At 39.1% G+C, this 16,845-nt stretch overlaps 1 protein-coding gene across 5 annotated transcripts in view; it reads right to left on the reverse strand.

Moving 5' to 3' along the window:
- The window catches only part of LOC135079261 (ecdysone-induced protein 74EF), a 225,613-nt gene that overhangs the window by 23,098 nt on the left and 185,670 nt on the right, over window positions 1-16,845 (reverse strand). For all 5 annotated transcript variants that reach the window (XM_063973898.1, XM_063973890.1, XM_063973875.1 and 2 more), the window contains one exon: window positions 6,533-6,661. In XM_063973898.1, the coding sequence (XP_063829968.1) occupies window positions 6,533-6,661 (129 nt within the window). The remainder of the gene's footprint in view (window positions 1-6,532; window positions 6,662-16,845) is intronic.

A 16,845-nucleotide genomic window follows, 5' to 3' on the forward strand; every position in this document is an offset into this window, starting at 1 on the left:
TTTACGATTATGCAGATTTCGGTGTCTTCGCGTCAAAAAGCCATAGGGCAATTTGGGGTTGCGTTTTTTGCATTCTAATGTGATTTTTAATTTGTAATGCAGATTTTGAAGTAATTGTGTCAAGTGCTTTAATTTTCTCGTTCCTTAAAGTTAACATAACCGCTTTTAATAAAAAACTGTTTTGATAGCGTCCGAGCGAAACTTTCTCATGTCCGGCCCTCGTAATAAAAAAGTTTGACGAATAACGGTCGGTATTTAAATAATATAATCAACGTCGTCCATACAGCTCCTAGTGAGAAAGAAAGCTGTTTATTCATACATTTCCTTGTCCTTTGAAACTATGACTGGTCTAAAGTGACCATTTGACCGGCGCGCCATAATGCGCTGTCCGCACTTCATTGTGTCATTGTCAACCCTTCAGCGGCACAAAGGTGGGAACCGGGAAGCGGCGGCGACCCCGCGCTGACCATTAAAGCGAGTCTAGTTACACGCCGATCAATGCCAGTAGCAAATACTAGTTTACAGATCGAGTTATTGTATTTTTTGTATAATTTAAAAACGGAAACGCAAGAAATGGTCAATTCATAAGACTTTTAAAAATAAATGTATCAATACCATTAGTTAGATTACAGTTACAATTTCACGCATTGATAATTTTGTATTGAGATGGAATGATCACATCTCGGACAAAAATGCCAGTTTGTTACTTTTAGCTGTTTATTGTAGATTTTTCCGCAAACTCAAAAAACTAAATCAAAGTCCATGAACTTTCACAGAGTTACTGTAGAGCGTAGCAACATTGGTAAAAAATATGTTTGCATATTCATATTCCCAAGCTGGCGAATTTAAACAAAGCGGTTTGGCACCCCTGCCTGCCCGCTGACCAACGGATAGGAACACGGAATTCGGCCATTGTGCCAACCCTTTCATCCCGCGTATCAAAATAATAATAAATTAACTATAAATAATGACCACGCCAGAGGGTCCCAGATCAGGTCTACCGGTCAGCCCGGAATGCGGTCCCATTAGTAAAATATCACAATGCGGGACAAAGGTGTTACGCACCCTTCCTTAATCGGAGCATCTTTATGGACTGACCGCTGTCCTGCCCTTTGTGCGCACGGCGTTAGACCATAATCCTCGCGAATGGACTCTCGGAATTGGCAACTCCTTGCATGAGAGCATCCTCAGGGCTGCGGCATCCAACACGTGTAAACTTTCGCCAAGTTATTGCCTGTCTGTTAGATGCTCGTTAATTTCCTAGCAATACAATAATGCACCATAAAATCCATTGATATACGGCAATGGGCACGTCAAGACTTAAATAGCCAACGTTTATGTTCACGATCTCATGATTAGATTGTCTTTCATTTAGTTAATAATCCAAGCCAACTTCGATGTTTACATTGCGACAGTATGTTAATTGGATTTTTTATTACTCTGAACATCAATGAAGGCAAAGTTCTCATATTATTTTCAAAGACGCATCATTCAAGTTCCACCCCTTTGGTCACAAAAGCGAGATCTCGCTGTATCTTTTGAGAGCCCCTTGATATCGCTTCCTTTGTCACTTATCTCCTTTAAGATGTTAATTCTGCTTAGACAGACGTTATGTGGGTTAGAGCGCCGTTGGTCAGCGTTAGCTACATAAGAGGTACATAATGTGCGGTTTGGGCCCGCATTGTCGTTTCGAGGACATTTTCATTGCGAAATTTCGATAATAATTGACCCTAAAAATATTTGCCGATTGCGACGGGCGCACAATACGCCGTCCACAATGGGTTGCGTGGTGCACCCACGCGTGACATTCTAATTTCAAAGTGTCAATAGCTCCGGAAAGCCGTCCGGGCGAATTCAAAAGAAGAAAGAGATGTAAGTATGCATCAGAACGAGATGCACGGTCGAGATTAGCTTCTATTGTGACGGATGACGCGGCGATTTCGCAGCGCAAGGTGCAACGCAACGCAACCGATTTTTGCATAAAAACTTAGGGATTTGGTGAAATGTGCGCAACGCGCGCAACCATCTGCGCCTGTCAACTTTATTGTTTGCTTAGGATGTGGTGTTTGCGCCGGTCGCACTGACCCGGTGACGATCGAAGGGTTAGCTTTGATATTCGCCGCACAAATGCACATTTTGTGCAATGTGCACGAATTTTGTGTATTCAGTAATTATTATTCGTTTCGCCTTAAAATCTCAAACTAAATGTATTTACAGTTCTGATTATGCCACTTGAGATTTACCTGTTAAGCTAAATAATAATAGTTGGAATTATACAACAATGCATTCATAATAAATAAATTATCTAAATGCTACATACCTACTTACTTATAAAATAATTGTAACATAAAAATAAATGTCCGGCACAAAGTATTTGCATTACAGATTTATAAGCGCATATAATTATGCCACAATTACATTGTAAGTGCGAGTAAACAATAATGTCGATACATTTAATAATTACTGAGCGGATCTGAAGAGAAATATTACCTCAGCTTGTCATGACAACGACGAATTATTCACGTCACATCGTGCTGGACAATAAGTAATGATTACCCTTTCTGTATTGTTGTAACCCCATCGATAAATATTATTTATGGTTGTGCAACTGTGGCATAATCCGCCCCCGCGCGTTGGAGGGTTGGTTATTAACACTTGAAGTGAAATTGCACATTTTGGGTCAAACGTGCCCGTGCGATCGGCCATCTGCGCAAACTGCCATCGATCACCAAAGGGTTGGCATTGAGTGAAAGTTAGAAGTAGGGACAAATAATAATAGAAATATGGCATATAAGGACCGGCGTATGAAATAGTACGCTTTCATTTTTGTATTTATTTTAAAATGACGTCAATTTTCTGATTTATATGGAACTGGCATCTCGTAGAGGGGTCAGGATAGCTCAGGATTAATAAAAATAATCAATAATAACGACAATATTTTCTGTGGCAAACCAAACTATATAGAAGAAGTCGCGGGCAAAGCCTAGGAGCCTATAAAAGCCTATAAAAGGATTAGCAAAACTAAATCTATTTTATTTCGCGTGAAACATAACTCTGAAATCTAATTTAACCCTAATTGTCCCTAATGGCCGCTATAACGGCTCCTCCCGATTTCAGTGATAAATCACTTTCCTACCATGAATAAAATATTAATGGGTTTACAAAGAAAAATGCTCTGCTGTGTGCGAAGGTATTACAACAATGTCTGCACGACACACGCACACATTGGCAAATCAGTCACGTATATCATGATAATATTCCGCGGTTCTTGAATAAAGTACACACATCGGCGCTCGGGTCCCTTAGGCATAAAGAAGCTTCGTAGCGCGAGTACCGGAACTGAAAAGCTTTATAGCTTTTTACGCGTTTCCTAGAAATATATATACATACTATACATATTTTCCTTTCTACAAGGTTAGATGCCCGAAAAACAAAATCACAAATCACAGCAAACTAAGTATAATTTTAGGACCGCTTAACATGCGACTTTTCCTTCCAAAATCCAATGGGCGTACATTCGAATAATTTAATAGCTCAGATTAGCTTCATCCGGTTTACTTTAAAATACAAAACGTATTTCATTTGTTAATTTCTAAGGAAAAAGTTTTCCGCTCAACTTTAACTTTCTCTCAAGAGACATTATACTGACGTAAAAAACTACCTTCCCAAATCCTAAGAACAAAAGAGTACCTAAACTACATCGCAGACTAAGGTACATCCAAAAAAGCTAGACTGTTCGCCACGCTTCCCAAATGGAGGTCAAGATCAACCTGCAAAAAATATGCTTAGCCATACAATACGCGTGTGTGCGTGGATCGGGCGGCGCGGCGGGCGGGCGGCGGTCGTGACATTGGGCGGATCAGCTGGCCGTATCGATTGCCACTTCCTCTTTGTTCGTTATGAATTTTTCATGGCGCGCAAAGGCTATAAGTTTGTTATGACGGCTAGAACGGATATAGATCTGCAGTGGGTGTGAATGGACGACTTTGTTTTCTATGCTGATAGAAAAAGAACTTTGTAATTATGTACATTTTCGAACATAATTGCTTTGAAAACCCTCAAACTACCCGTCAGTTCCTTTGTCAACAGATTATGTAATAAAAATGGCATAAACACGTAACGTTACTAGATCCAATGACTAGATCACGAACAGGGCGAATACAAAATTTAATGTTCCGCAGTGATCCTCATAAGACGTAGAATATACTCGCACAGTTCCTAGAAGCTAGATTAGGGCATAAAATATGAACGTAAGGCTTAGTCTAGGCTCGCGGCTCGGGCGGGCTGTTAGCAACAGGAGCAGGTCCCAGGGTAGTGTTGTACCGACTATCGATAGAAGTATTTGCTGAGCAGAGTTTGAGATGTTTCGAAATCAATTATGTCTCTGGGGCATCATTTGAGTCTATATTTAGACGTTGATTGCTGGACTTATAACTTGTATTGCTGCGAATCTACCTGCTTACATTTTACATTTACAAGGGTGCCATTTGGTCCAAAATTTTAAATTTTAATAGACGTGACTAGTTAATGAATAAAATTCATCTCTTTTAATATTGATAAACAGGTATTTCTACAATGGCAATTTATTTCACAGAAGTACCAGATTTTTTATTGTCAAAATCGCGCTCACATCACTAGACAAATGTACCTCAGGTACCTTTAATATTTACGAATCAAGTAGTACGTTACATGTAGATAGGTACCTTGTGATCCCTTTATGTATTAGGCCCCGACTTGATATTAAGTAGGGTGTAAACGTGCCTGGTAACGTAAAGGGTTGGAATATTTTGAGCTAGCTTTTTCGGTAATGTTGAAAACATTTTTTGACTTGTTGCCTAAGGCGACATATTCAACAGAACAGCTCATAATAAAGAGAAATAAAATAACGCATTGAAACGAGAAACAAAAAACTAAATGTGACGTAACCTTTTTAGAAAATTTATCACATTATCACTACTTATTATAAAACAAAGTCCCTGACAGCGGAAAGCGACTTTATATGCTTTGTATGTATAGATCTTAAAAACTACGCAATGGATTTTGATGCGGTTTTTTTTAATAGAGTGATTCAAGACTAATGTTTATATGTATATACTTAGCACCCGTGTCAAGCCGAGGCGGATAGCTAGTCGAGTAATAAACCAATAGCTGTAAACCTTGATTACAATTCAATCAAAATCGAATAGATACTGGAGTTAATCAACTCTGTTACCCATACTACCGCTCACAAATCAGCATCCGGAGTGGAGTGTATAGATGGCGCGATCTGCAGGGATCGTGTGTACCAGCCCTTTCCGAAGCGGAAATTACACGACCCTCGCTTTCCCTGTCGCTTTAGTACTGGGGTACTTAGGCTGGGTCTATATTAGCGGCTTTGTGCGATCACAAGTTGTCCGAGGAAGTCTTTGGCAAGTTTCATATGAAAACGACTGTAATTTCTCTTGATCAATAAAATTTTAAGGCGTTGTGTTACCATTACTAACTCTATACACTGAGGGTCACATTGGTTTTCTTAATTTCAGCTAAGCCTTTGTGCAGTTGCGACAAGGTTGCTTAAGCTGTAGTAGAGAGTCCTTGTGGCTGATTTACAGCCTTACACCGCATTAGGGATCGCTGTGTGCGCGCAGCCTAAGTCTAATATCCGTTTTGATCGAATACGAGCCCCTAGATTGTTGAAGGTTGGGACACGGACAAAGAACATATTACGAATTTCTGACGAAAAACGCCCAGCGTTACGGGTTATCTGAATATTAATGAAATAATTACCGTTTTATTGCGAATGTACGAGTTATCTGTATTCGAATAGCCGGGGGTTGAGAGAGCTTTTGTGAATTGAACTTTTTGCTTATGATGAAATTCACATGAAACGTGTAGAGTTGGAACTAGGGCTTCCGATCGTGATTTTTTTTTATACTGTCTGGCTGAAAATGCTCAAACAAAGTAACTGTAACTTTAACTCCGTTTATAAAAGATTTACCCCAAGGAAAGTTTATTAGTAGATGCAGTGTTTCAGCTCTAGCTTTTTTTTCATTTAATTGGTTGAATGGTAATCAAACCACAATTTCACCTGAAGGGTGCGATTTATGATGATATGAGTATACGAGTAAGCTTGCCATCAGAAGATATTTCACTCGGAACGTGGGGCTTTAAGAATCTACTAGTATAATAAAGCGAAAATGCCCAGATGATGGCTATTCTTTCGTTTTTAAGGGGTATCTTTTGATAATTTTGTTGCCCCATCGGCCGTCAGTCCTGCGTACTATGTGCCCTGCCCATTGCCACTTCAGCTTGCTAATCCGTCGGGCTATGTCAGCGACTTTCTAGAGTGGAGGCCGCGTACCGGAAAACGCAGCGTGGGACGTCCACCCACAAGGTGGACCGACGACATCATTAGCAGGAAGGCGCTGGACGCAGGCCGTTACCAACCGGGCAACATGGAAAGCATTGAGGCCTATGTTCAGCAGTGGACGTCCTATGGCTGAGATGATGATGATGATGACAATTTTGTAGGTGCTAAATAAGGTAGACTGACCGGTATTATTGGAGGGCGTGTAGAGGTGGTGGCGGGCGGGCGGCGCCGGTGCCAGGAGCCCGTGTAGCAGCGCCTGCCCCAGCGAGCCGCGCGCTCCAAGCCTCAGGCCGGCTGCCTCGCCGGCGTCCACTGCAACAAGTAACGTCTATTAGCACACGCATAACAAGCACTGAGGACACGCACGATACACGTCCCAAATATAGCTTGCCCTACCACCACTTCGAGACAAAATATGGTGGCTGCTGCTCAGAAAAAATGGCGGAAGAATCTTGGTTACCTTTGTCAGCTTTCTGTTTGTTATATGAAATGCCATTTACAAGATACTCATGTTAAGTTCGAGCTAGGCAAGCAGAGTCTATACGTCACACACTAATACTGGTGAGATTATACCACAACTTTTTCTCCCGTCTCTACATTATATGGATAGAAATAATCAAAATATCAATACAGATTAATGGAGATTTGGCGAAGTTATGTACCTCTATTATAGTTTAGGATGAGAAGGTAGAGATTAATCGAACGATGTTACGAAGCTCGTGCGTGATAATTTAACGCCGAGTTAAAGCCGACCGGTCATAGTGTAATACCTACGTGTGTTTAATTTTTAGGTAAAAAAGGAAAGTTGAAGTAATTAGTGTTACCTAAGAGTAGTAGAATTCAGTTTAAAAATAATGCCTATAACCAATAGAGTCCTTGATGTTTTTAAAGTATGACAATATTGGCATTGACTGACCTTACAGTGTGCCTAACTAACTATGCTAAAAGACTTTCCATTTGCTACACACATTATAAAACCTTTTATCAGTGACGTCATGGTGGAAAACAGTGTCATATTTTAAAGTTATGAATTTACTCAGCACCAAATCAACAAAAGACTTAATAACTACAATAATAGGTACAATAACGTATTCTGACGGTTTAGGTCAACTAAAGTAGGTATTCTAACATCACGCGTAAATATTTTCACTAAGTATGTCATACTTGTTGTTCCTTTTTATAAGTAATCCATATTCTTTGTCTCCATTGCGGTCGAGACTGGTTTTGTGGTGACCAAGTGATGTAAGGTACCTATTTTAGGCGATTTATACTAAAACACTGGTCTTGTTCATTGAAAACATAATTCTGAGAGGTTAGCTATTTTTACTGTAAGTTAATAGCGTCTGGAAGGTATATTTACAATAAAGAAATCGAGAATATGCTAAAAACAACTTTTAAAACTATACACAGTAATTTTCCACGAACGCCCGCTGGGTCAATGGGTTAAATAAAAGCCTTTAGATCAGTTTTCTACGCAGGAAAATGTACAATTGAATCCCCCAGTGTCCGCGATTGTCTTTGTGCCGGCTTATTATTAAGGAAAGTATAATATTCTTAAGTGCTCGGGTTGTCTTTTCGGCTGATGAACGTGGTTGATAAATTGAATTGCAAATGTGAATTGCCTAACAGTTGTAACCGTTGTTATGACGTTTATAGAAAAATTTGGTTGTGCAAAATGTATGCGTCAATGCGAAGCGTTATTGACTTGAGGAAACAAAAAATAGCATTGGCTATGTCAGAGTGGATTGTGCAACAACTTAAAATGAAGTTCGAAATTTTTTTTTACATAACAGGTGAAGTTTTTTTCATTGAGGTTGTAAACTTCAATTTGGTCAGTTAATTTATTTTAGGCAATGTTTTCGCACAAAACCTAGTTTAACAACGTGCATGTACTGACTGTTGCGAATACGGATCATCAAAGCCTTGTGAAATGCCTGCTCGGCCGGTAGTCGCTAACTGCTACAGTATCGCGAAAAATGTGTATTTGCAGTGGCTTATGGAGTTTGCACAGATGGTGTCTGAATTTGTTATGTTCGTGGGCACTTCCGCGTTACATTATAACAGTTGTTAATAAAATTGTATGTATCAGAATTTGTCAATAAGTTATAAAGGCCCTGATTAGAAAATTATGACCTAAAAATTTATGAAATAACTTAATGTTGCGGTTTTTAGCACTGGGTAATGGGTCTGCTGCAACGGTTTTTGTAAAGTTGTGTGAGACCACCCATTTTTAATTTTCAGCCAGCAAGCAGGCAATGAGTAACGCTGTCGTGACCCCTGAAGCATGGGAATCGCCGTTAGATCGATAATGTATAATGTACAATCTTGATACATCCCAGACGTTTCCGTGCGCCGACCTTGGGCCCGCGCCCCCCGGGAGCGGGGCCCACCTGTTGGCCCCCCGGCGGACTGCGCATGTTTGGCGCAGAGACAGGGACGGAGGGATTTCCCTTTCGCTTTTCAGGTCGAAGTGTCTAGACGGAATGTGAACTCTTTACGGCAACATGTGCCTCCGCCATGCAAATGTGGTCCGTCGCACGCGATAACGTGCATGCCACGTTCCGTTCCACGGAGTGTGAACTGAAAATGGTGGGCTTAACGACGCAATAACGCTTTGTTGACTTATGATGCTTGCGCTGAATAATTTGTCTGATATCAAACAGAGATTAGGCTTTCCTCGCCTTTGGTTGCTTTGAATTTATTTAGTACAATGGCTTTTGGTCGCGCATTTAACAGGTTACGCCAATAGCGTCATCGTTCTAATTTTAGACGTTTGTGATTTTAAACTTTTGTTTGTAACTTTATGTTCAGTAAAAAATGGTCGCTTTGAAACAAATCTAACCACTTTTTCAGACTACAAGCAAATCCGCTTTCATTGAACGAAAGCTAGTGGAAAACAAATTAGACAGACGCATTTGTAAACAACACTGTATCGGCGAGGAAGCCCGGATTAGTGGATTACCATCGCACCGTAGTGCTGGCCAAGTTTATGGGAATTGTTATCGATGTATATCGATTCGATGGATATTATCGAGTATTTTAAAGCTCTTTGGCTAACGAAAGTTAAGACAGAGTAAAACAAAACACCATTCAATTAAAAAATTAAATAGCTTCTTTCATCATAAGCATGTTACAACAATCATCAGAAAACATTCAATATGATGAGTAAAAAGCTTAACAAAACATGAAACAAACTGAATAACGTAAACATATTACATGATGTAATTTCCACAAGAAGATTCTGTACAACATCTAATTTACTTTAACAGTTTTGCATAACAGCATACCCTTAGACAGAGCGCCGCCATTTTGAAATCTCCATTTCTAAAAAGTTTTCCTTTTACTTTCCAGCAGCAAGTGAAAATGTTATTAAACGGGATGCGCGGGTTTCCTCTGCATCCAGTTTATTACCCCACCGCCCCCGGGATGCAATGCTGCATTATTCAGGACGACCTAGGAAGACGGCAACCGTATTCCATTTCAGGGGTCGCTGACTTGTACATTGAGCATGCACAGGTACCTACCCACATTGGAAAAATACAGGGTGGGCAGAATAGCTGACTGGGTAGGTATTAGAATTTTGCTGGTGATATTTTTAACAAAAAAAAAAAGTTATATGTCGTTGGTGTATCTCTTTCAATAAATAAATTAAAAAAAAATGCTGAATTTGAAGTCGGAATAAGCTCGAATTTTTTGCCTCTATCATGATTAAAAAATTTCAGTCAGAATAGAAAAGGCCGATTATTTATCCTCAACATTACGTTCTTTACGTTTCTTTCGTTCCGTTCATTTCAGAAGAGATAAGTCATATTGCTATTCGAGAAAGAGTTATCAAACACAATACGTGAACACACAATTATGTTATGTTTCCAACCAGAATGATCAATTTAATTAAATGATCAGAAATGTTACATACGATAGTAAAAGAAAACCACAACAGCAATAGAGCACGTCTAGAAAAGCTATGCTCGTGAGCACTTTCAGTTTCAGCGCCACCCTGTATAGACTACATATGCACACTACACAGTAGGTACATCGTATGCATGAATGTTTGTTTCCCACCCGTATGACGTCTGTTCGTGTTTATTTGTTAGTTTTTACAAAATATGAGGATGTTGTTCCCAATCGAGGCAGCCCAGGTAGCGCAGTGCAGACTACACAAACTAACTAGTATGTTATACTACATGTATTAGCTGCTTCGTAGCTTTAGTAGTGCACGTACTACAACGGATGTAGGTAGTAGTTATATGAGGGATTTAAACGTTTTTAATCCTTCCTTTGTATAACTTTTAATTGGTTTAGAGAATGGAGCTTCAGTGATTTTAGTAATGTTACCAAGTTTAAAGGTCTCCGATAAAGGTGAATTCGCGAACTAAACTGCAACTATTTTATAGTAAGTAAGTTGCTATTGAAACGGATAATGGATAATAAATTAGAATGTAATGAGCCTTAATGTGTCTAAGTCTCAATGGCCAATGAATATAAACTAAATCGGTGGGAACTTGATATAAAGCTTCAACAATACACAGACACGGCGTGGTTTAGTACGCATGTGATGTAATATTCGAGCTCGTTTAACGGGCGGTGATCAATAACTTAAATCCAGGTCGTCCACACAATGCCACTTCCTAGACAAAGGGCTCCAGGCTGGGCTGGTCGATAATCAGCTGGATATGGAACGTGTTACGACCTAGACTTACTGACACAATAAGGAATAAATTACATCTGTAAACAGAAATAGATAGTGATATTTTTACCTTTGTGAGGCTTGCGGCAGATTGTTACGAATTTAATAAGGCAGTCAGATGGCTTCGCTTCAGGTAAGTAGCTCCATTCATGATCAAATACTAGACGATAGTTTAATTTATTTTCGGCAAGTTGACTTTCTTTTGTGTTGTTACGCTCGGTGTTATTCAATCTACTTTGATGTTTGAAGGGTCTCGTTTAAGGAAAATTAATTCATATCGTCTTTTTATGAATAGAAAGCTAATTTTGTTACGATAGGATACAACAATCCAATCACATGAAAGAGGTGTTCGAATAGCTTCGGATATACAGAGAAATAACTTTAATTGCCAAGCTAAATCTAAATATACAAAGCATATACACCCAAAAGTCTCATCACACATATGCACAAAGGGATGCACCAACAACCCCACAAAGGTATTAATTCGAATTAACCACACTAATTACGAGTACCCGCTGTTCTTTGCATGAAGCTGTAATCCCCTACTCTTACTTTCGTGCGCTGAAATATTAACTTGCATAAGTTATGCGGGGGCCACCCCACGGGGGCCACCCTCGGGGGCAGGTGAATGCACGCCCCCCTGTTCCTGTTGCAGCCGTATTTCGTGCTGAATACATGATGTTGAGGTACGTTAGAGCCGCCATTTTGGCTGAAGACCTGGTGTTGTTGACCTCTAATTTTGCCGAGGTTATGAATAAGCTATGTGTGCATATTTTTTGTGTAGCTTTTATAGAGTTCTTTTATCATGCTTCAAACAGAGATATAGGATATTTTCATATAAGAGAAAATATCTTATATCTTTGTTTAGAATCAATAATCATTAATTTGTTTGTTGCGTTTAGTGAAGTTAAAAATAAATTTTAGAGAATGGCGACAAGGCTGAGTCCATTTGTTTTTTGTCAATTTTGTATGGTGTGCAAGGAAGAGTTTCTATCTATACTTATTACGAAAGAAAATTATTCCACGTAAGGTCAAACCTTGGGTCTAACTGCACATTTTTTAACGTCTGAAGGAAGCATCTGTGCAAACTATACTTTCATGTTTGCTATGCTGACATTATACGCGCGAGTGTGCGTAGTTGCTTCTTCAAATACTTCTATTTCAATGTATTTATAACACGTTTTGCGAAACACATAATAAATGTTTGCGAGATTGATAATAACTTGTCAATTAATATGTTAATCGTTATTTATCAAACCTCGGTTTTTTGTTAAGCGATTGCGAAATCCCATTAATCATAACAATAAATAGGAATTGATTAATTTGATTGATGAGTAGACATTTAAACGCTTATTCATAGTTTTTCATTACTACTAACTAAGCGGTTTTTAGGTTTTAAAAGGGTTATTGTCTGGCATCATGAAATTTTACGCGGTTATTTTCAGTACAGTAAAACTGTTTTCAGTGAAATTAGGTTTCAAATTCCGCCTAATCTAATTAAATTCTGACATTTGGCATGTCACGGCACGCCAGCATTTGTTTCCATTTACTGCACAAGTCAAATTAAAAGGTAGATTAACTTTGGCGTTTTTCACTTACAAGATTTGGCACCAAAATGATTATAATTATTTATAATGATATGGATACACTATACGTGCTTATATTAATACTGGTCAAAACACCCATGTAGAGTTGCCCCTTGCAGTTATACAATTTAAAAAACAAAAACGATAGATTAAAAACGTCGCTGAGCCGAATGCCTGACCGCTGTTCGATCAGCCAGTCTTAGAATCCAGAGCCGTCCTTAGTGTAACCGCAGCTTAAATCTATTTTTGCCACACAAAGACATGTCAGTTGAAAACAGTCTTTATATAACCGAGAGGAAATAATTAAAAAGCCGGGATTTGCGATTTTTAGTCTCCTTTGAACTGAAAGTCACACTTTATGATGCTGCAGCCGTGTTCTAAATGACAGCTTATTTAATGGCCACGCGAGGAGACGGTTTAATTTCGGTTGTATTTTCAAAAGTATTTTTTAAGTGTTTTTCAGCCGATTTGTGGGTATTTTGTACGACAAATTTTGCGTTAATACACGCGAAGTATTTTTGTTGCACTCCACAATGCGTAGCGTATTTTAATCATTGTTATTTTTAAAATGTGGTTAGTTTCTCGCAGTAATGTATAAAATATCTTTCATTTTACGAGTCACAGGTTCATTATTATTTTGTAACCTAATACATCACAATAGGGTTCACAATACAACAGTCCAGATTCACAGGTAGAATTAAGTATTCAAATTCGAAATAGTCTGAACCCGGAAGGCCGACAAAGGAGGTCGAATCAATGGCATAATAAAATCAAAAGGTTGTGACGTCACGCCCGGCGAGGAGCGCGTGCCGTGTACTGTGCGATTTAAATGTAGCGATTCCCCTTGGTCATCCGATACTTTGTATCGGAATGGCTATCGGCGATGTTGCGTTTAAATCGATAACGTATTGTTTTGACGGCTCTAACGTTTGACATTGGAACTGAGTAGTGCAAAAAAGGTATTTAATTTCTTTTCTAAGTGTTAGGTAATATTAACTCCTTTACAACAAGCATAAACAGTTTATTATTACTAATAGTGTTCCTTAGTAAATTGACGAGTGTTATTAATTAATGTCGCAAAATCTACTCAAATACCAAAGGCGCGTACTCGATACAATCGATATCAATTTTACTTGTCTAACTATATCATAACGTGATATGTTTTGAGGAAAACTTGTCGGAAATATGCGGAGTTCTTGGCGATATTTTTGGCTTTGGGTTTGTGGTCCACTCGGGTAATGTAGAGATTGTAACGAAAAGGTAAGCAGCTCTGAGAGCGGCTGAAGTATGATGGATGGCCGTAGTTAAAAGAGTTGTTCATGAAACATATTAGAAATATTTCTTATTTGATTAAGTTCAAACTTCACACATACAATGTTTCTTTACCCGTGTAGGTACTACCTATTTACAAGAAGTTGCGATATTTTATGAAATTTACGAAGGCCCTTGGAAGTTTTACTAGTTTAACTTGGAACAAGGTAGAAAATATGAGGTAATACCTAAGCACGCCAGGCAATATTGAATGCCTAGTAATTAGATTCGAGTACCAGGACGCTCCATATTGAGTTAGCGGGCGGTCGGCACAACCAAATTATCAACTATATTAGGTAAAGTAGCTGGTTGATAACTAACCAACTTACACGGGTTTGAACTTAGTGTCTTTAATAATAAAGTCAATTTCAGATTGACGGCGTTTCGGCAAATCTCCGCAGAGATACTTGACGTCAATGTAACATCCGGGAAGCGATTGCTATTTCAACCGGCGACCAGCGAGAGGTCCTTGCTTGTGGACAGATCCTCAGGAACTAGAGGTCAAGTTAAGCTGGACGCAAATACCTAGCGATCACCGCTGGCCGGTGGTCTATGTGTGATTGAGGAGTCGATTAGCGTTATTTTATTTTCAGAGAAAGTTAAGTATTTGTTTCGTTGCCAAATTCGTTGAGGTTAAAAGTCCATTGTTTTGTATTTTTCAGGTCTTTCAGTCTCGTATGTAAAAATATTTCGTGAAGAGTTACGACTGACGTACGTTTCCGCAGTACCGAAATAGCGCACCGCTCGCTAGAAGATGAATTGGCGGCTGTTATAACTCAAATTATCGTAAAAATGAACCGGCCGTAAAGTGCGGCGTGATTACGTTGAAAACGCATTTATTAAGACAAAGGCAGTAAAAGTGGCTACATAAATTGAAACGTAATGAAAAAACTGGCAAAGGAAATCGAGTGTATTGCCTAAAAACTGGCCCAAGAATACAAACAAACCGATAGCCTAGCCTTGCGAATGAAGGAAGCTAGAGACGGCTATGCGACTATTGTATGTACCTAATTATTGTCTTTGTCTTGCAGAATATTCTGTCATGATTACTGTATTAGAATGCGGATTACTTGCGATAATAAAAAAAAGCATAAAACGATATAGATAAGTTATCTCCCATCCGGCAGTACATACCTACTCGATCATCTCATTGGGCTGCGGCGCGCGCGCAGGTCGCGATGGCACGCGCATACATGATTGGCTTTAATATAATCCATTGACGACATTGCCCATTGCGATCTTTTAATAAGTGAAGCAATTCTTATTTTTAACTCCATAAATGTGCAAACTTTTCTATATTTTTGGTAGGTACTTTTACGAAAAGCTATCATTATAAAGGTAGATACACTAATTTAAATATCATTTTTATTTACAGTTCATATTGACTCAAAACAAGTTATAAAATAGGTTACCCATATATTAAAATTAATAAGTCATAACCGGCGTCTACGCACAGAGCTGCAAATCCAAGATGGCGTCGGAAAAGCGCGGGCACTTTCCCCGCGCGCGGGAAACGAAAGAAAGTCGCCGCGCCGCGAAATGGAAACCGTCGCGATTACGGTGATAACACGTTTATCTGACGGACTTAATGGCACGTAATGCAGGCCGCCTCATACACGCTAAGTTTCCATGCTTTGGCCCACAATAAATTCCAGATGCTTTCAGGTAAGTAAACAGCATAACCTCTATCATGGCTAAACACTTTATTGTCCATCTAAGGAACTCATTTTTTTATTCCTTTGCCATTGACGGTGTCCCGCGCTTTTAATGACTTTTTGTTTTTTCCGGACAAGGGCAGTGTTTTATACAGCCTACGGGAAATCAATTCATTTTTACTACTTTTAAATAGTTTTAAGTGCACTTGATATTAATTCCTATCGTTAATTGAAACAGGAAACCAGTTGATAAATGACGCAAACCATTCCTTGTAATCAGTATTGTCCGTTGCTATTTCTATAAGCGATTATCTGTAATTTGAATTTATTTGTAAGTAATTAATAACTGTATTAAATAGTGTTTAAGATGGTTTTGTGATTTACACAACAAGCCTTATTAATAATCTAATTAAATAAAATAACAACGGATAATAATAACATTGGCCAGAAGAAATTATTCATCAGTTCTCGTTATTTAACGTCAAATACAATTTAAATAAGGAGTTGAGTATTATTTTCTTGGCACTGGCAAGAGACAAAGCGAAGCTATAAACAGAAAAAAGAAGAAGTTATAAATAGCTTTGACTTTTTGTCGTTTTGTTTCAAAAGTAGTACTATAGTGACCGCGTTGCAGCCGAATGGCATTATGCGGTAACGCATGCAAATGCGCGTGCGCTTGCGTAGTGTGACGCGTGACTCATCGCGGAACGACCCGCGAATTTTCCCCGAATCAGTGGAGGCTGTGGGAATCTTAAGTAGCTTAAAAGATACGATAATAATATAGTTTGGTATCAAAGATGTTTAAAGTGGATTAATTTCTGTATGCGTTAAAAAGCACAAATATAATTTTCCTCGTCCGCGCTTCGGGATAATTATGTAGGTCAGCTGAGAACAAGATTGACTCCATAATACATATGCATGTATGTAAATGAGCTTTTACCGGGTAAGTACTGAAATATTTTTTAAAGTTCAAAACGGTTTTTGAGCTTTAGGTTTTACAGGTTTATCAGTTCCATATTCATGAAAATGTGTCGTGGGTAATATAACATGTGCAAAAGATGCAGTGCAGCATGCAGTGCTGATATCTCGAACTCTCCACAGGCGTCTGTGTGCGTGAATCTGGGTCAGGCGCGAAGGGCGAGATGCGCAAGCGCTGGCGTTTCCTACGCAGGTTACTATGCGTTGTGCGCTGTTGTGCGGCGCGTTATGACAACGTAACGACTTGCTTGCATGCGGCGTAGTGTGTAAATATGAGCG

Source organism: Ostrinia nubilalis, chromosome 2, assembly GCF_963855985.1.
Source record: "Ostrinia nubilalis chromosome 2, ilOstNubi1.1, whole genome shotgun sequence".
NCBI classification, from domain to species: domain Eukaryota; kingdom Metazoa; phylum Arthropoda; class Insecta; order Lepidoptera; family Crambidae; genus Ostrinia; species Ostrinia nubilalis.